Raw genomic sequence first — 20,335 nt, forward strand, 5'->3', positions numbered from 1 at the left:
GTGTGTGTGTGTGTGTGTGTGTGTGTGTGTGTGTGTGTGTGTGTGTGTGTGTTTTAGCATTTGCTACATTGTGGGGACAAAATGTCCTCACAACTGTAGGAAATCCAAAAACTACGTCACTTGTGGGGACATCTTTTGGGCCCCACAAGTTTAAACTGTGTTTTCTTGGCCATGTTGTTGTTACTGAAAAAAGTAAAAGTGCAAAAACGTTTCTTTAGGGTTAGGGTTTGGTTAAGGTTAGGGTTAGGGTTAGGGGTTAGATGTGAATGGGAGTCAATGGTAAGTCCCCACAATGATAGAAAAACGTAGTGTGTGTGTGTGTGTGTGTGTGTGTGTGTGTGTGTGTGTGTGTGTGTGTGTGTGTGTGTGTGTGTGTGTGTGTGTGTGTGTGATATTTACAATTTATAATATATTAATTGACTTCTTTGACTGGCTTAAATCTACAGAAAGCAGACTTGCATTAATTAAAAACAAGTCAAATTTCTTGTTTGTTGTTACAGTTTGCTGTTAGGAGCTGTGTGAGATCAGGAAAATAGTTACTGGGTCATTTCATATCATTTCAACCAGTGGTCCCCACTTGACCCTCTCAGATTTTGCCAAGTTTTTACATACATTTAGTACATTATATATGATGGGAAAATCCAAAATTTTAATGCTTTATTGTCATTAGTTTCAAAGTTATGGCCATTTGAAGTAAGTAGAGGGTACCCTAAAATTGCGGCCAAAATTAAGACTTGAAATTTTCGACCATTTTCAGACTTCTATAACTTCTGAACAACAAAAGATAGAGATCTGAAATTTTTAGAATCATTTCACAGTGACCTATAGTCCTCAGAAATGTGAAAATATTTTTTATATTTATAATTTCATGTTACAGAGAATGACAAAGTTGTGATTATATCCATCAAGAACTTCTAAACTGCTACATTTGGCCACCCATTACACAAAAACTAATCATATCCATTCAAAATTTTATGTGGTATAATTTGGCTATCTAAGGATTGGATATGTACAAAATGAAAGTGCTATGGTATGTAATGCATGAAATATGAACAGCTAAAAATCAAAAATATCTGTCCGACCTTCGGATTCAAATGTCAACATTAAACATAGAAGCAAGTTGTGCTTGGTGTCAAAATTTAGGGAAATTCCTGTAATTTCACATGATGTCTTTTATTTTTTGATACCACCTATCCCACATTCTGATATTGACATTTGAATCTTAAAATTGGTTGATTTCATACGGAATGACCCTACTGGAAGTCACTAAGGGCTGATTTATCATTAACTCAGGCAACCGAAAACTCTATGGAACAATTATGAATATTGATTAATAAATGGAACAAAAATGTAAACACGGCATGTATTGTTTTCTTAAATTCTTTCCATTCTTTTTAACACCGGGGAATAAGTACACACGTGTACAAAATTGTTGGTACCCCTCAGTTAAAGAAGGAAAAACCCACAATTCTCACTGAAATCACTTGAAACTCACAAAAGTAACAATAAATAAAAATTTATTGAAAATTAAATAATCAAAATCAGCCATCACTTTTGAATTGTTGATTAACATAATTATTTAAAAAAACAAACTAATGAAATAGGGCTGGACAAAAATGATGGTACCCATAACTTAATATTTTGTTGCACAACCTTTTGAGGCAATCACTGCAATTAAACGATTTCTGTATTTGTCAATGAGCGTTCTGCAGCTGTCAACAGGTATTTTGGCCCACTCCTCATGAGCAAACAGCTCCAGTTGTCTCAGGTTTGATGGGTGTCTTCTCCAAATGGCATGTTTCAGCTCCTTCCACATATGTTCAATGGGATTCAGATCTGGGCTCATAGAAGGCCACTTTAGAATAGTCCAACGCTTTTCTCTCAGCCATTCTTGGGTGTTTTTGGCTGTGTGTTTTGGATCGTTGTCCTGTTGGAAGACCCATGACCTGCGACTGAGACCAAGCTTTCTGACACTAGGCAGCACATTTCTCTCCAGAATGCCTTGATAGTCTTCAGATTTCATCGTACCTTGCACACTTTCAAGACACCCTGTGCCAGATGCAGCAAAGCAGCCTCAAAACATTACTGAGCCTCCTCCATGTTTCACCGTAGGGACAGTGTTCTTTTCTTCGTATGCTTGGTTTTTGAGTCTATGAACATAGAGTTGATGTGCCTTACCAAAAAGCTCCAGTTTGGTCTCATCTGTCCAAAGGACATTCTCCCAGAAGCTTTGTGGCTTGTCAACATGCATTTTTGCAAATTCCAGTCTCGCTTTTTTATGAGTTTTTTTCAGCAGTGGTGTCCTCTTTGGTCGTCTCCCATGAAGTCCACTTTGGCTCAAACAGCGACGAATGGTGCGATCTGACACTGATGTACCTTGGCCTTGGAGTTCACCTTTAATTTCTTTGGAGGTTGCTCTGGGCTCTTTGGATACAATTCGAACGATCCGTCTCTTCAATTTGTCATCAATTTTCCTCTTGTGGCCACGTCCAGGGAGGTTGGCTACTGTCCCGTGGGTCTTGAACTTCTGAATAATATGAGCCACTGTTGTCACAGGAACTTCAAGCTGTTTAGAGATGGTCTTATAGCCTTTACCTTTAAGATGTTTGTCTATCATTTTTTTTCGGATGTCCTGGGACAATTCTCTCCTTCGCTTTCTGTTGTCCATGTTCAGTGTGGTACACACCTTTTCACCAAACAGCAGGGTGACTACTTGTCTCCCTTTAAATAGGCAGACTGACTGATTATGAGTTTGGAAACACCTGTGATGTCAATTAAATGACACACCTGAGTTAATCATGTCACTCTGGTCAAATAGCTTTCAATCTTTTATAGAGGTACCATCATTTTTGTCCAGGCCTCTTTCATTAGTTTGTTTTTTTAAATAATTATGTTAATCAACAATTCAAAAGTGATGGCTGTTTTTGATTATTTAATTTTCAATAAATTTTTATTTATTGTTACTTTTGTGAGTTTCAAGTGATTTCAGTGAGAATTGTGGGTTTTTCCTTCTTTAACTGAGGGGTACCAACAATTTTGTCCACGTGTGTATTTGTTGTGAAAACACAGCATCTCAGCAGAATGGATGTCATAAAAAAACAAGTAAATGAGTAATGAGCGAGTACTGTAAATGATTTATTTGAAGATTTAGATTGGGGTCAATGTCACAAGTCAGTCAGCCTATTGATGCTGGTTTGTGAAATGTTGTCCTACTATTTCTGAAGGGTTTGGTGAGGTTATAAGGCAGACATTTTTACAGACAGGATCCTGTTGTCATACACGTCCATCCAGAGCACATGTGTCAAACTCAGGGCCCGTGAGATCATTTTACATTGATTTATTATTATTGTTATTAATGGCCAGATGATATGAAGCGCTGATAACACACAAACTGCAGATCCCATAATGCAGCGCAACAGCTGCCTTGCCGAATGAGAGGTTACCTGGGAACATTTTCACGTCATTTAAGTCAAGCGTCTGCTATTGTCTGCAACCCTATTGTAACATCAAAGCTAGCCCTTAACAATGGCAAAAAGAAAAGTTGATTCTGCAAACAGAGCCTTTCAAAGCGATGGGAGGCTGAGTTTATGTATGTTGACATTGCCGGTAAAGCCGTGTGTCTTATTTGTGGAGCTAATGTGGTTGTAATTAAGGAATTTAATCTAAGATGGCACTTTGACACAAAACATCATGAGAAGCTGAAAAACCTGCATGCAGACCAGAAGCTACAGAAAGTAGAAGAGTTAAAGAAGAATCTGACATCTCAGCAGACGTTTTTCACCAGAGCGAAAACACAAAGTGAAGCTGCTGTGAAAGCAAGCTTTATTGTGGCAGAAGAGATAGCCAAACCAGGCCATTTACCGAGGGAGAGTTTCTGAAGAACTGTATGCTGAAGGTGTCCAGACAAAAAGCAGATGTTGGCAAATGTAAGCCTGAGTAGAAAAACAGTTTCTGATCGGGCAGCACAAAACATAATACACACCAAGACTATTACATCAACTCTTCACTTAATTGTAGGCCGTAAATAAACCTTGATGTGAACACTGAGCTGTGAGGCTGAGTTTATTGGCACAATGTACACAAATGACTGACTGAACTGTATTAGATAACACAAGTAAACCTTGAGTAACACACAAAGAAATGTTGACAATGTGTTGTGACTTTTAATAATAGAACAGAAATGGAAAAACATGTCGCAGAATCGTCAGACGATATAAAAGTTAACAATTGCACAAATTTCATGCACAACCTTGAATGTTCAGTTGATGTGTGTATTCATAGAAGGTGCTCCGTGTCTGGAAGCTGATGTTTGAATGGATTGAAAAGAACTCATTTTTGCAGTCTATAGTCACTGTTTTTTGTCACATTGTCAAGACCTCGTTTAAACATGAACCGTCACGTCTTTCTCTGACGACTGTCAGTTAAGCAGATGTGTTGAGTTTAAGTTCTTTGTCTTTGTTTTCGTGCTGTAGGATGGCTTAAGGAACGGACTTGTGACCACTGAGGTGCTGATGTGGTTCTACATTGGCGAGTGTATTGGCGAGGGAGGCATTATTGGATAGAATGTCTAGACGTTCAACTTTTCTTTCTCCTTTTGCACTTAGAATAATCACATTTCCTACAACCTGCACCAAATTTTCAAATAAACAAACGTTTATAAACAGAGAAGCATTTTTTTGTGTCTCTTGAGTATTAATATCCAGAATGAATCATATTATTTCACAAAAGAAACCAAAAATAAACTTACCGAACTGTAGGAAAATATCCAAGTTTGCAATGGGGTTTGTAATAATTCATGCACAGCTGATTGACAGTGAAGATGTATAATTAATAACCTAAAATACGAAGTATTGCCAACAAAACACGTCCTCATCAAGCTGCATATTTAATGGATTTCCCTGCTATGTGATGATGGACATCTCCTCTCGCTCTCGACTCTCTGACATCGTATTTACAACATTTCCCAAGTATCTGCAGAACGCTTGTCTCACGTCCTCTGGCTCGTCTTCCAGGTTGGAGTGAATAAGTGGCAGTCTGCTCAGATGTGACGCTGCATCAAAGAGAGTGAGTATGTTAACCCAGGAAAGTAATAACTCGTACAACAGCTGTGGTCGGCCTTGCAGTGAGGTTACCTAAAGGCAGCCGTCCGTCTTCTACTCCGCTGCCAGGCTTGTGGTGAGCTATGAGTAGACACTGGGCATCCTGCAAACCTTGAGAGGAGATAAACATCGAATGCCACGTCTCGATTTCTTTGAGGTGACTTGGAACGTCAGGATTGAAAATGATAACCACGCCGCTGGAGTCCTTCATGAGCGCAGGCCAGCATGATTCAAATCTGTTTGAAGAGAAAAAACTTTCTGCATCCAGGCATTTTACATCAATAGTAATAGGTAAAGCAATAAGACGTTTCTTAAATATCACCAGAAGGAAAAGGGTAAGCCTTTCAAAAATTTGTTTATGATATTTTACTTACTTGAAATCCCCAGAACAGTCCCAAAGTTCAACCTCACACGTCTTGTCACCACTCCCCTCAGGCGCTGATTCAAATTCCAGTATTCTTCAAACAGTAGAAAGCAGCTGCGCTTAGTTTCATAAACTGACAAGCTAATTTTACTCAGGGAAATACACATATGCAATCATCAACAGATTAAGATGACTGACTTTACACCAAGTTCACAGTTTAAAAATTGTGCTAGAGGACATTATTTCCATCTTCTCAGGGCTTTTTAGGTGGTTGAGTAAACTGTGGTATCATGTGAGGGTTTGTACCTGACTCCTTCAGTAGGTCTGTATTCACCTCCCACGTTTTCTGTTGTGTCTGAGAGAAAATTTGCAAGAACCGTTTTCCCACTCTGAAACACATAGAGAAATGTGGCTTTAGTCACATCGGTTACAATGCTAGAACGGTAACACATAAATCAAGCTCATAGATGCAAATTATCTTTATGCAAGCAAATCAAATCCAGCTTTGAGGAACTTCTGCAATTCTTATTTCCAACATTTTGCAACATTGCACTTCAAATGAACTCAGTCCTGTATCTGAGAGACTGTTGTAGTTTACTAGTTTTGTCTGAAAGTTGTAGTTCATGTTTACTATGCAAATAAAGGTTTTGCAAGTAATTTATATGACGTGCTTTTGTGTATTTAAAACTTGTCTGAAGTATTTAGCATTGCCTGTGTAAACTACAGTGCTGCATGCCACTTGTATGTTGGTTCACTGATCAAATACTCCAAAAAGGGCCAGTATTTTATATAGAGTGAGCAATTTGTGTCTTTAAAAATCATAATGTGCATAGTTCTCTTTCGCAACAAAACTTTACTGGCATGTCATGACAGGAACGGCAACCATGTTACTAATAATAATTAATGGATGTGTTTTATTTTCTGTACATGTTCCTATTCCAGGGCCCTGGTATTACCTGGTATTACATGGCTTACTGGGAATCCCAAATAACATGCAGCCAGTATTAATTCTGTCAGCTCTACCTGTGCCTTTTCCTCTTGTGACAGATTAAAATGTTTTTTTGTTGCAGTCAAATTCTGAATGTAGTATTTTATCTTTCCAGTGTGTTTATGTTAATGAGGATTCTTCCACTCACACCAGAGTCAGTTATGGCGTTCCACAAGGTTCTGTGTTGAGACAAATAGTATTTACTTTGTTCATGCTCCCCTTAGGCATTATATAAGGAAATACTGCATAAATTTTCTTTGCTATGCACATGACACCTTTGAAATTATTTTTGTTTGTCTCTATAATTTTATAAGATATTCACCTTATTTTGTGAGATGGCATATGTTGTGAATTGACACTATATTAAAAACTGAATTCAGTGCCTCCTAAGTTTATCAGATGTTGTTTACTACAAAATGCAACCTGCAGAGCAATGATGGTTACAACTATCAGATAATTGTAGTGGAGTAAAGAAAAACATCTCTGGTGGCAGAAAATGTGAGTACAAGTGCTTTAAAATTGTACCTGGGTACATAGTGTGGGTAAAATTGTAGTGAAATTCCACTACTACACACACCACTTTTGTTTTTTGTCGGTTGTACACACCATTTTACACTAATCTTAGTTGTGTTTAACCTTTTTTTTTTTTTTACTACAAATAGGCTTGAGCTTGAACGATAAAGACGATGAATATTTCCTCCGCTGACTTTCTTCGCTTCTTTGAAAGCAACAGTCTGTCTATGGAGTGCCGAGCATAGCTGGTAGCATTAGCTAACGTGACTAATGTAACGTTCAGTTTTTAGGACCATTTCACATCTGTCATGTGAAAGTTAAAACAGCAAACTCCACAAGACGGGCATTTGCTTACCTCATTAGGACCAACAAAGAGTATTTTGGTTTTTAACATTTCCTCTCACAAGAAGTCGAGCATTAGCTATCCAGCTAACTTCGTTTGTAGACGTCTGGCAATGCAATGCTATACTTCAACAGCGAGGTAAAAAACAGTCACTCAGTCTTAGCAGAGAATATATGAACAACAATACGCTGAGTTTTGAGTTTCACACAGTGAAATGCACAAAATAATAATCGCAAATTGATATTAACAGAGGATGGGTAAAGAGCTTGCTGTGGCAGTAAACTTCCTTTTCGTTTCTATGGTTTCAACCAATCGCTCTGCTTTCTTTTGTTCATTGGCTGTTTGTCTCTATAATCAAACTTAGTCCCTCCCATTTTGGTCTTAGAGAGCAAATCAGCAGCGAGAAAATAAGTTGGTGTCATGACGTTGCCTCAAAGCCAACCAATCCAGTTCAAACATTCAAGAGGAGGCTCTCCAGTTTGGAGTGGCGTTACTCACAGCAGACACAAGGCGAAAGCGTAAGTAATATTTGCATTTTCACTGGCATTATTTCATCAAGTATTACCAGGTTTCAGCTCCAGTTATCACAATGAAGATCCCGGTGGTTTTGCTTGGTAGGATTTACAAAATTCCTGCAGTGTATTTAGTGCAACGTTAAGCGTGGCAGCCACTTAACCTTGTCTGTTGCTAAGGAGGAAGCTTAGGTAGCTTGCTTGACGACTGGCTTTTAGGCTTTTATATTAGTGTCTTAACTGGGCTGTGTAGTGTAGTGTAGTGTGTATATACTGCGTTTAAAGACTCATTAATGTGGACTACCTGAGCGCTTCTGTGTTTGAACACTGACTTACACCGTCTGTTGTTGGGTCTGTAGTAAGAGGCATGTCTCCAGAGGATGAACTCCAAAGTCCCCCCCTTGGATTCAGCTCTGATCTCACTCTGAGTCGTGACAGCAGTCATGTTCCCGAGAGAAGGATCAGGGCACGGAGCAGCCACCAAACAAGAACCCCAGAGTCTGGGATCATCTGGTGATGCATGAACATTTGAATATGTAACCTGATCTGTTGAGCTAAAAGTTCACCCAACAGTGTTCACACTTTAACTGATATACCGGTAATACATTTTCTTTCTTTCCTGTTTTCCATGTAGCCACGGAGACTCAACCGATAGAAGGAGCCCTTTCCTGAAAATCCTGATGGATGCAGAAGCAGCTGCCACTTCTGCAGCAATACAGCTCATGTCTTTTAAAGATGCCATGGAAGATGAATTTGCTGTATGTTTGCAACAGTTTTGCACATGTCAAGTTGGGTCCAAGCTTGGACCTTTTATGAGCTATCTATATTAAGCTTGTTTTCACATTTCCTACCTATCAACCTATTTTTCTGTCAATTAAGGATTCGAGGCAGTCTGTGAAAGACAAGCGGCGAGCCGCAAGGCAAAGATCACTTTTGCTGGAGAAGTTGGAGGATTTTAGACGAATAAATAAATCTGTGCGACAGAAGCTGAAACAGCTCCAAGATGCAGAGGTTGGTTACTGCTACACAATATAAGTTGTCGGGTAATGAGTCTAGATTCCGAGTTACTTTAAGTTCATGACAGCAAATGCAACACTAAGACTTTGATGACTCTTAGAAATATGTTAGGATTTGTTTTTTTCCATATCTTCTCAGTTTGTTTTATGTGACTTTTGTCTTTCCCCAGGCTGGTCGAATTGATACTGACCAACAGATTGACGTCTTACTAAAGAGGATCACACAGGCTGAAAATGAAAATGAGGTGTGTTTATTACTTTAATGCAATGACACAAAGGAAAAATGTTTTTTAAGATGTGTAAAAACAGTTGATCTGGGTTAACTTTGTATCAGTTTTGGATGATTTCGTTGATAATAGCTGCTCAAATGAATGTACAGCCACAATGGTACTGTTATAACTCAAAGACATGTCAAAAAGAAATTAATTGTATGAAATATAGGATATTCAAGAAGGCACTTTTAATGCAAAAAAGCTAAATTTAAAAACATTCTCTAACATGTTTTGACTGGATTCTTTTCTCTCCGCAAGCATTTACAAAAAGATTTTAATGAGAGTGAGAGAAAAATCAAGGAGCTGATGGATCTGCGGAGAGAAGAGCAGGTAAGTGCAGCAGTAAGTTTTGATACAGGTGTCTTGATGAATGAAACTATTGCGTTTGAAAGCATGTGCATGTTCCACAGGAGAACATGAAAAGTGCAGTTCACATGTCCAAGGCTGCGGAGGAAACTCGCGCTCACTTGCAAGGCCAGCTGCGCAACAAGGAAGCTGAAAACAATCGTCTGACTGTACAGCTACGGGTAAAAACACCTTTATCAGCCTGCTACTCTGTAGACTGGTTGAAAAATGTGTAAAAACTTGTATTGTACACCACCAGTCAAAAGTTTGGGCACACCTTCTCATTTAATGTTTTTTCTTTTATTCATGACAATTTACATTGTAGATTCTCACTGAAGGTATCAAAACTATGAATGAACACATATGGAATTATTTAGTAAATAAAAAGTGAAATAAGTCAAAATGTATTTTAGATTTTTCAAAATAGCCTCCTTTAGTATTCTCTCCATGACCTTCATGAGGTAATCCCCTGAAATGGTTTACACTTCTCAGGTGTGCCTTGTTAAGGTTAATTTGTAGAATTTCTTGCCTTCTTAATGGGGTTGGGACCATCAGTTGTGTTGTGAGAAGTCAGGTTGGTACACAGTTGACAGCCCTGTTTGACAACTGTTAGAATCCATATTATGGCAAGAACCAGTCGCCTCTGCTGGTGAGGATAAATTCATCCGAGTTACCAACCTCAGAAATGGCAAGTTAACAGCTCCTCATATTAGAGCCCAGATAAATGTCACACAGAGTTCTAGCAGCAGACACATCTCTACATCAACTGTTCAGAGGAGACTGCACCAATCAGGCCTTTATGGTCAAATAGCTGCTAAGAAACCACTACTAAGGGAAAGAAACAAGCAGAAGAGATTTGTTTGGGCCAAGAAGCACAAGGAATGGACATTAGACCAGTGGAAATCTGTGCTTTGGTCTGATGAGTCCAAATTTGAGCTCTTTGGTTCCACCTGACATGTCTTTGTGGTACACAGAAAAGATGAATGGATGGTATCTACATGCATGGTTCCCACCGTGAAGCATGGAGGAGGAGGTGTGATGGTGTATGGGTGCTTTGCTGGTGACACTATTGAGTATTTATTCAAAATTGAAGGCATACTGAACCAACATGTCTCCCACAGCATCCTGCAGCGACATGTCATCCCATCAAGTTTGCGTTTAGTTGGACCGTCATTTATTTTTCAACAGGACAATGACTCCAAACACACCTCCAGGCTGTGTAAGGGCTATTAGACCAAGAAGGAGAGTGATGGAGTGCTGTGTCAGATGACCTGGCCTCCACAGTCACCTGACCTAAACCCAATCCAGATGGTTTGGGATGAGATGGACCACAGAGTGAAGGCAAAAGAGCCAACAAGTGCTCAGCATCTCTGGGAACTCCTTCAAGACTGTTGGAAAAAATATTTCAGGTCCCTACCTCAAGAAGCTCATGGAGAGAATGCCAAGAGCATGCAAAGCAGTAATCAAAGCAAAAGGGGACTGTTTTGAAGATTCTAAAATATGAAACATGTTTTGACTTATTTCACACTTTTTTGCTTACTACATAAATCCATGTGTGTTCATTCACAGTTGTGATACTGTTAGTGAGAGTCCACAATGTAAACAGTCATGAAAATAAAGAAAAAACTATTAAATGAGAAGGTGTGTCCAAACATCTGACTGGTAGTGTATGTGTGTGGGTTCATGGTGCTTCCAGACTCTGGAGAGAACTCTGACTGAGCAGAAGATGGAGATTGATGATCTGAAAGGGTCCGTCAGCTCTCTGACCGAAAAGGCAGCACAGGACAAAGAATCTCTGAAGAAAGCCACACGAGCACAGAAACTGAGAGCTGAGAGATTTGAAGCTGCTATTGAGAAATGCTATACACAGCTGAAGGAAAAGGTGTTCAGTCAACATGACTTTTATTTGGAAGTAGTTCCTTTTCTATATTCAGTTCAGGATCTTACTTTGACTTTCCTTCTCTTGTTTGGCATCAGGATGCTCAGCTGTCCAAAGCCCATTCAGAGCGAGACTCCAGGAGACGACAGAAGGAGCAGATGACAGATGAGAAAGACAAACTTGTTGCTCATATAGAACTGTTGGAAAGGTTGGTTGTTTCTCTTACACATACCACTGAGTAGAAATCAGTATGCGCATGTGGCTGCCAACAGTTTTCACTAACGAACTGTCTGTGTTTACCTCCATTGTAGTCAAATTGCAGACTTGACAGTGAGGCTGCAGAAGCAGAAGGATGAGCTAAGTGCAGCTAATGAAACTGTGATGCAGCGCGTTGAAAAACTCAGTGCTGACAATGGAGACCTCAGCGTCAATAATGCAGCACTCAAGGTACAAACTGTACTGTAGAAGGCATAAAAACACTAGCATTAATGTGTTGCCTGTGGTAATTTGCACAGTCATTTAGAAGGAAGTGTAAAATCAATGGTTATTTCACAGGCTGCTGGTTGCTGCTGCTGCTAGCTTACAATGTTATTATTTCGCACTCAGGATTCCTACTAAATTTAGTCATACACTCTGCAATAACAATGAAAGAATCCTTTTCGCTTGAAGCTCCATGTTTTTGCACATCAGCCCTATAATTAAGAATGGGCAAAGCAGTGTTTTGCTGATCTTATTTCTGTCACTAATATGACGTTACTGTGTGATTGCAGGCATCCATTGCTCAGTTGGAGCAGCAGCTTGCTGATTGTGAGTCTGCCCTCATAGAGGAGAAAATTGTCTCTCAGGAGAGGAAACATAAAGCCGAACAGTGCCAATATCAGGTTTGTCATAGAACTTTTTATTTTCTTTTTTTTTTCTGTATTTTTTTGTAGACCAAGATTTGCAATATGTAAATGTTTTCTTCATGTAGATTGTCAGGAAATAATGACAGCCTTTTATTACTCCGCCAAGGAACGTGGCGGAGTTATGTGACGATCACCGTACGTCTGTCTGTCTGACTGTCCGCTCGTCCGTCCGCTCGTCCGTCCGCTCGTCCATCCGTCCGCAACATTACTCAAAAACGGCAGTGATGCTGCTCATAGTCTGGAATCTGGATTCACAGATTTGCCAAAGATTTCTGTATTATTGTGAGATAACGTCACGGTGTCACTGTAACTATGACAACAAGTTGATAAACGCTACGTCAGTTGCCTGCTGAGTTGCAATCGACCACTGCGGATTTATCAGTACTTATCCATTGTAAATGATACAAGTAACAATTGATTAAATTGTGGGGGTATTTCCCATCAATTTCCTAGCCCACTACATATTTCTTCTGTATCTGTACATAATGCACACATGCATAACACACACCTGTGCTCAGGAAAGGTTATTTTATTTTCAATTCAATTTTATTTATCTAGCGTCAATTACAGTCAAATTGTCTCAAGACGCTTTACAGAACCCATATGCCTGACCCCCAGAGCAAGCCCAAAGGCGACAGTGGCAAGGAAAACACCCTTTTAACAGGGAAGAAACCTCGAGCAGAACCCGGCTCTATATAGGGGGGACCCATCTGCCTGCTGGCCGGGCGGGTTGAGAGGGACAGAGGAGGGCAAGGGGGAGGGATGGGAGGAGAGGGAGGGGTGGGAAAGCAAGGAACGTACAACACACATTTGGATACATGTATGACAGGATATGTGACACAAACAAAGTGTAAGCTAACATTGAAAACTGACTCATAGTTTACTCTTATGATGTACGGCTCTGACATTAAATATACTACACAAATACTTATATTTGTGGGTACATCTGTATTAAATGGCCACATTCTATGTTGCTGTGATTTCTGATCATCAATAACTATTAAGCAAATGCTGCATTTATAAAAATAAAAGAAAAAAAAAACATGCTGCATTTCTGACAATGCCATATGGAAATGAACAGTCTTGGTGTAGATGTTTGATTTCCAGGCAATGTCTACTCCCTTTAGCTTTCCTTCTTATGCAATAAACCGTCTTCTAATGCTGTTTTTAGTTATTTCTTTTCACTCGATCTTTCAAGCTTTAAGCACTACTTCCTGGAGCTGTCGGAAAGCTATGTCTTAAGAAGAGCTTTACAAAGTATCTGCACATTCTGTTGAGCCTTTTATGTCCAACAATGATTGTGGTCTGTTGAGACCGTCGAATGAATGATTCAGCAGTACCACTACTTTGCAGTTTATGACTGTAGGGAAGGACACAGCAGGTTTCATTATAATATTCTGTATTTTTTCCCCCACTAGGTTGCAGAGCTTCAAGCTGAGAGAGACAATTTAAGGATAAAATATGCAAATCTTGCAAAAGAAACAGAGGAGACACAAGATGGAAAAGGGAAAGAAGTTGAGAAGGTACCCACGTTTTACTTTATGAGAGTTTTGAATTCTTATGACCACCTGTTGGTGAATTTAACTCTTTTGTTCTGTTGACAACACATACTAACAGCACTGGTGCAGTTTTTCCAAGTGTTATCTGACTCTGCAGTGCTGTTTCTCCTGTGGCTTAATGGCCAGTCAGTGTGCTGTTAGATTTCTTTTGCAGCTGCATAACATTTGTTGCACCTGGAGCTGCATGCGCTTTCATAAACCTAACCTACAAACAACTCTGGGTAGCAGGATCCTTTCCCGGTCTAAGACGAAAAAATGGCATGTTTTGCCCACTTAAAGAATTCTGCTCATCTGTGAGCTCCTCTTTGAGAGGTGTGATGAATCTCTAGGTTAACACTGTGTCTGTTCCCCAACACTTCACTCCTTCTGCCGTCCTCTGGAGCCCAGGTGAGGCAGGAGCTGCAGGGGCGTGTGGACGAACTGAAGTCTTATCCTGAGTTACTGAGTGCAGCTGAGCAGAGTCTCTTCGAGTGCCAGGAGAACCTGCAACGCTCGGAGCGGAAGTGCTCAGAAAAGTCAGAGTCCATTAGACAACTGCAGGTTAAGGTGTGCAACTCCAGCTGTCGCGGTCAGATCAATGTAAAAATGCTGTCATTTTTCTACATCTGACCACTAGGCGGTAGTACAACCCAATATGTCTGCTGGTGCATCTAGCGTTCTGGCCCTGCTGTGAGTTTTGATGTTTGTGATAAATAATGTGATTGCAGTGCAACATCTAGATTGTAATCATCTGTACACGTTTGTGATTGTTTGTGCTGTGAGTCCTTTTCAGTCAGCCACATGTTTCTACAAGAAATATTTTTTATCCTGGAAACTTGCTGATCAGTTTTGCATGTGATGTGAATTCACCATTTCTACGCCATTTTCTGTAAGCACTGCAGGCTTTTAGAACTTTACGTTTTACATGTGCAGATGGAGAGTCAAGCCCAAATGCTGAGATCATCCATGGAGATGAAAGAGTCCATTCATGAGAACAATTTACAGCTGCAAGAAAGCATAAATTCTCTCCGAAGGTACGACTCTGAATATGAAAAGTTTGTCTCCTTTGTACAGATTTACTTGTTTGACTATATGTGCCATGTGTCTTCATAGGAAGATGGAGAACGTGCAGCAGGAGAACCTGGAGCTTGTACGGAGGCTCGCAGCTCAGGAGGAAGCTCTCAGCTACAGTAACCGGCAGCTGGACCATCGTTCATCAGAGTGTCAGGCCCTCAGCCGGCAGCTGGAGGCAGCTTTATCAGACGTCAGACAGCAGGTACATCTCTGAAGTCCTCTAGTAATGTCTCTGTAAGAAGGAGTCAGATTTAAGTTGCAGCTGAAGCACAAATGCACTCACTGGCACCACCAAACAACAAGAACGCATCTCATCTTTTGGAACTGTTTTGATACTGCCGAGCAGATTAAGAGCAGGTTATGGTAAAATGTCATCATTTGACCAGATCATTTCAACGCAAATATATATTCACTTGCATCATCAAGAAAGACAGTGCAACTTAACAGACAGGGTTGATCAAAAAGACTTTGAGACTGTACACGGCATGTTTGCATGGAGCAGATGTGCAAGCAGTAACTGTCATCAGTCAGGATGTCATGTGACACTCTGTGATCAACAGCAGGACACACACTACTGTTCAAAAGTTTGGGGTCACCTAGAAATGTCCTTATTTTTGAAAGAAAAGCAGCTTTTTCCCCCAATGACGATAACATTAAATTAATCAGAAATACAGTCTGGACATTTGTTAATGTGGTAAATGACTATTATAGCTGCAAATGGCTGACTTTTAATGGAACATCTACATGGGGTAAAGAGGAACATTTCCAGCAACCATCACTCCTGTGCTCTAATGCTACATTGTGTTAGCTAATGGTGTTGAACGGCTGATTGATGATTAGGAAACCCTTGTTCAATTATGTTAGTACATGAATAAAAGAGTGGGTTTCATTGGAAAACATGAAATTACTTTGGTGACCTCATGCTTTAACAGTAGTGTATGTTCCACACATTTTACATAGTATTAAGCATCATTTGTGCTGACTCCTTTAAATTGTGTCAAATGAAGATCCTTCGGCTTCAGTTTCTATTTGATTAGGTGTAAGATGCCACTGGAAGCCAAATCTAGTGAGCAGGGTGTGGAGAGAAGTTCATGCAATTTAAGCATCTCTTATCTCTGTTTTTCAAAATGTATTCCTTACTGTTGTCTGGAGAGGTTTAGAAACAGCATACAAACTTAAATTACTGCATTGTGACTGGGTGCACAGCACATTGTTACACTCACACACAGTGGTGTCACCATTCAGGTGAAATCCTTCAGAAACCCTTAGGATTACACTAAAACTGTACTTTCACCTAATCTGCCTTGTCTAGTTTTGGAAACTGTGGCTCTTCCATTTGTGAAACCTGCTGTTTCTTCTCTTGATGGTAGCTGCAGACCCACAGAATGGGACATTTGCACACCCACCAGTGGTCACAAATACACGTGTAACATAACTCCTGCTGATGGCGTAATGTGGCATAATGACAGTTACTCCACACACGTTATAGTGTTAAACCATGAAAACATGTCTAGTCATGTCCACGGACCAATTTTAGTGTTTTACCGCAGCTCAAAGTAATCATTTGTGCATCTGTTCTGCCACCCTGTGTCAGCAGCTGATACAATACACCACAACGGGCCCTCTATGTCTCCAGTTTCCTAGATTTTTTATATTTTCTTTTAGGGGTCCACTGATATGGCCCTAGCCAATTATCAGATTTGCAATTCCGCACTTTACTAATTACCAATATTGTCTTTTAAAATCAAATTCCAAAAGAAATGATTTCATGTCCCGCCTACAGCACTATCTGATTGGTTAACATCATGAGTAACATCCTGTCAGCGCTGAAGGATAAATGTCAAAAGGTTCTCTCTTCCACAATTGAATGCATTTCAACACAAGCTTACTTGGGGAGTGAAATTTTGAGATGAAGATTTTACTTTTACTGCCAATTGATTTTCAGTTGTCTTTATTGCTGTTAATCTGTTTTCGCTGTGAAAGAAACACATCACTTGCCCCCAGCTTTCCATTTATATTTCTGTTATGAACAGCCAGCAGCCAGTCACATCTAATCTTTGATGCTGTATGTGTCAAAAAGAAAGAGCATTTAATACACCAGAAGTGATGTGTCTCACTTTGTCTAACATTTCACATTTTTCACCATGTGTCCAGGTCAGTAAGGTGAAAGACCAGGCTGTTTCCAGAGAAGAGGCCCTTCAGACAAAAATCCTGGAGCTGGAGGCCGAGAAGAGCAAAAGGGACACCGAGCTGAGACTTCTTCGTCAGAGCAAGCTCACGGTGAGTGTCATGCTTTTCTGAAATACAGAGGAATATCCTGGAGCGTACATGGTCAGACTAGAGAGAACTTTTGCAAAAAGCAAATAATGAGAAGAGTAAATCTGAGGAAAACCATCGTCGTCTCTCATTCTGCAGGCGGAGAAACAGTTTGAGGTGCGTCTGAAGGACCTGCAGCTCAGCCTGGACCAATCAGAGAGCCACAAACGAAGCATTCAGATCTATGTTGATTTCCTCAAAAACTCGTATAAAACCATGTTTGATGAAGGACTACAAACTTCAGGTTTTGGATCATCATACTTTCTAAAATGATGAAGGTTTGGATTTTCAATCTTTGTTTTTGTATTTTTTATAATTTAATACACCTATTCATGAATTGGGATGGAAGAACTTTCAGGAGAAGAAAAAGTAGATTTCTGATAGATTTGGGGTTATACCTACAATTACATGTAGCTTTTGTGACTGTGGACTGTTGGTGCTACCCATAAGACAAATAGTCTGCTGCATACGTATTGTTTAGGACAAGCTTAGCTTTTGAACTTGTTAATTGTATGTTCCCTTTTTAACTGTGAGTTCAGAATGGCAAAGACCTCCTTGTAATAGCTCTATGTTTGATGAGCTGATCGCCCCCCTCAACAATTTGGCAAATATTTAGTTTGCTGTAGAAGCCTTAACAAAGCAGCTTTGCATTTTCCACTAAATTCAGACAGGAAAATGGCTTTGCTCCTTTGTCAGGTCTTATTGTTCACACTTGTATGTAGAAACATTCTGAAAGCAATTGTAATCCGATATTAGTGGTGCTTGAAAACCCAACATTAAGCGGGAGGATTTGAGGTTAGTGAAGTAATTTCAGGTGCAATTCTGTGTTTTTTGCACAATGATGGTGGTTCCCTTCTTACTGAGGTACATTGCTGTGGTAATTTTCACTGCACACCTCCTCTACTCTATGGAGCAATAGGAGTGCCAAATCAAAATATAAATAAATAAATAAATGTGGAAATATAAAGAGAAATAAATAATTAAATAAATAAATGTGGAAATATAAAGAGAAATAAATAATTAAATAAATAAATAAATGTGGAAATATAAAGAGAAATAAATAAATAAATAAATGTGGAAATATAAAGAGAAATAAATAAATAAATAAATAAAAAGGAAAATTTTGTCTTTGCTTTTACCTTTTCTGTTTTTTCCTTTTATTTATTTATTTATTTATTTCTCTTTATATTTCCACATTTATTTATTTAATTATTTATTTCTCTTTATATTTCCACATTTATTTATTTAATTATTTATTTCTCTTTATATTTCCACATTTATTTATTTATTTATATTTTGATTTGGCACTCCTATTGCTCCATACTACTCCAGAGCAGGTTATGGTCCAAATAATAGATCGCCTGCATGAAATCGTCACCTACTGACTGGAATATGGCTTTATCATTCCTGAAAGATCCTGTGGAGTCATTGTGCAGGTAGCGAGAGGGGGAAATGAGAGTACAGCTTTGTATTTCTTGACTTTATAAGATTTACAGTAAGCACACATACTGTTTCTTATATTGTTGTTTAATATTGTTTTCTATATTTATTCTGTACTTGCTCCCAAATTTGAGCAACATCTCTATGGACATTGACCGTGAGATTACTGAATTCACTCTCCACACCACCATAAAAATAATTTTATATTTATTACTTGATTTTTTTTGTGAGTAGCATAAAGGGAATACATCTGTGATTTCAATATACATTCTTGTCTTATATACACTACTGTTCAAAAGTTTGGGGTCACATAGAAATGTCTTTATTTTTGAAAGAAAAACATTTTTTTTCAATGAAGAGAGCATTAAATTTATCTGAAATACAGTCTAGACATTATTCATGTGGTAAATGAATATTCAAACTGGAAATGGCTGATTTTTAATGGAATATCTCCATAGGGGTACAGAGGAACATTTCCAGCAACCATCACTCCTCTGTTCTAATGCTACATTGTGTTAGCTAACGGTGTTGAAAGGCTAATTGATGATTAGAAAACCCTTGTGCAATTATGTTTGCACATGAATAAAAGTGTGAGTTTCCATGGAAAACATGAACTTGCCTGAGTGACTCCAAACTTTGAACGGTGGTTTAAGAAAGTTGACTATAAAACCTACATCTATAAAACATATTACAGATCTTGCCTTATATGAGACAGTGATATTGATGAGCTTATTAACTAATGTTCACATAGTCGACACTTATTTCTCAACTTTTCTCCCTGGTGTTTGCTGCAGCAGCTGCGTTGCTTTTAACCTGTATCACAGTTTTTAATTCTTCATATTGGTTTGAGAATATAGTTTGTCCTCTTGTGAGAGGTTCTGAACCTGTCCATGTTTGGTCATCTGGTGCCAGCACCTCCTCTTCGTGTCAACGCCCTCATAAACCAGACTCGGAAACCCTGGGCTGACTGACCCAGTTGATCACCAGCTTCATGAATCTGCTGAGCCTGACAGCGGTTGTTGTGTGTAGTGAAGCCAGATACCCCACAGATAGACTGTGTAAGATGAACCTGCTTTTCACAGCACACGCCTCTGATGTCCCAGCCTTGTTTACCTGTTGAATGTGAACATGAATTATGCTCTAACTTTGCTACCATTCAAATCATCACCTACCCCAACTGACATATCATTGAAATCCTGCTGATGCTGTAAACAAACTTGTGTCTGTTTTTGACGCGATGGTAGAAAAGGTGTGGTGTATAATGGATTGTCTTATGTTCTGATTCTCAGCTGGACTGAGATGAATTAAGCTGAGAATCAGTTTTCCAGCTGTCAGTAGAGAAGCTCATGCCCGTAGGTTGCAGATATAATTGCTGAGGTACATAAAACTCTGGAATATTTCCTAGCCACTTTAAACGTGGTTACTGGCGGGCTGTAATGCTTTTATAATGCAGGTGTTATCTCACTGAAGCTTAGGGGCAAACACAAGATCTCAGGTATCTGCTGCTGCATGAGTCACATACAAGACTGAACCATAGTTGTATGTTCTTGTTCCACCATTGTTGCTTTTGGTTCTCTACTGTATCTATGGCAATAAACTACTGAGTGCAGACCTCTGAAAGTCTCTGGTATATTCCTGCAGTGGACATATTCCCTCAAGTGAGCAGGGCTCCTCTCAAGTTCCCCGAGACAAAGCTCTATTGTGCTCTCCGTCAGGGGATGGAACCATTTC

At 39.4% G+C, this 20,335-nt stretch overlaps 2 protein-coding genes across 5 annotated transcripts; one reads left to right on the forward strand and one right to left on the reverse strand.

Annotated features, from left to right (window-relative positions):
* Window positions 1-4,141: 4,141 nt before the first annotated feature.
* Window positions 4,142-7,614, reverse strand: ift22 (intraflagellar transport 22 homolog (Chlamydomonas)). The gene is made up of 5 exons (XM_022191114.2): window positions 7,320-7,614; window positions 5,770-5,852; window positions 5,474-5,557; window positions 5,133-5,335; window positions 4,142-5,050 (listed from the first exon to the last, which is right to left on the reverse strand). The coding sequence occupies exons 1-5, from the start codon at window positions 7,356-7,358 to the stop codon at window positions 4,902-4,904; spliced, it is 558 nt and encodes a 185-aa protein (XP_022046806.1). The 5' UTR covers window positions 7,359-7,614; the 3' UTR covers window positions 4,142-4,901.
* Window positions 7,615-7,721: 107 nt separating this feature from the next.
* Window positions 7,722-20,224, forward strand: LOC110949242 (outer dense fiber protein 2-like). Of its 4 annotated transcripts, none has more exons than XM_022191159.2 (17): window positions 7,722-7,825; window positions 8,179-8,332; window positions 8,454-8,577; window positions 8,699-8,830; window positions 9,006-9,080; window positions 9,366-9,437; window positions 9,518-9,634; window positions 11,149-11,334; window positions 11,430-11,539; window positions 11,643-11,778; window positions 12,102-12,212; window positions 13,655-13,759; window positions 14,183-14,341; window positions 14,708-14,808; window positions 14,888-15,050; window positions 17,003-17,128; window positions 17,264-20,224. In XM_022191159.2, exons 2-17 carry the CDS (start codon window positions 8,187-8,189, stop codon window positions 17,435-17,437), a joined length of 2,037 nt encoding a protein of 678 aa, XP_022046851.2. In that variant the 5' UTR covers window positions 7,722-7,825; window positions 8,179-8,186; the 3' UTR covers window positions 17,438-20,224. The 4 variants fall into 4 exon arrangements, with proteins under 4 accessions (XP_022046851.2, XP_051809405.1, XP_051809406.1 ...); XM_051953445.1 differs by having other exon boundaries at window positions 7,822-7,921; XM_051953446.1 differs by lacking the exon at window positions 14,183-14,341 and having other exon boundaries at window positions 7,822-7,921.
* The last annotated feature ends 111 nt before the right edge of the window (window positions 20,225-20,335 follow it).

The sequence above is a fragment of the Acanthochromis polyacanthus genome, chromosome 9 (assembly GCF_021347895.1).
Source record: "Acanthochromis polyacanthus isolate Apoly-LR-REF ecotype Palm Island chromosome 9, KAUST_Apoly_ChrSc, whole genome shotgun sequence".
Taxonomy (NCBI): Eukaryota; Metazoa; Chordata; class Actinopteri; family Pomacentridae; genus Acanthochromis; species Acanthochromis polyacanthus.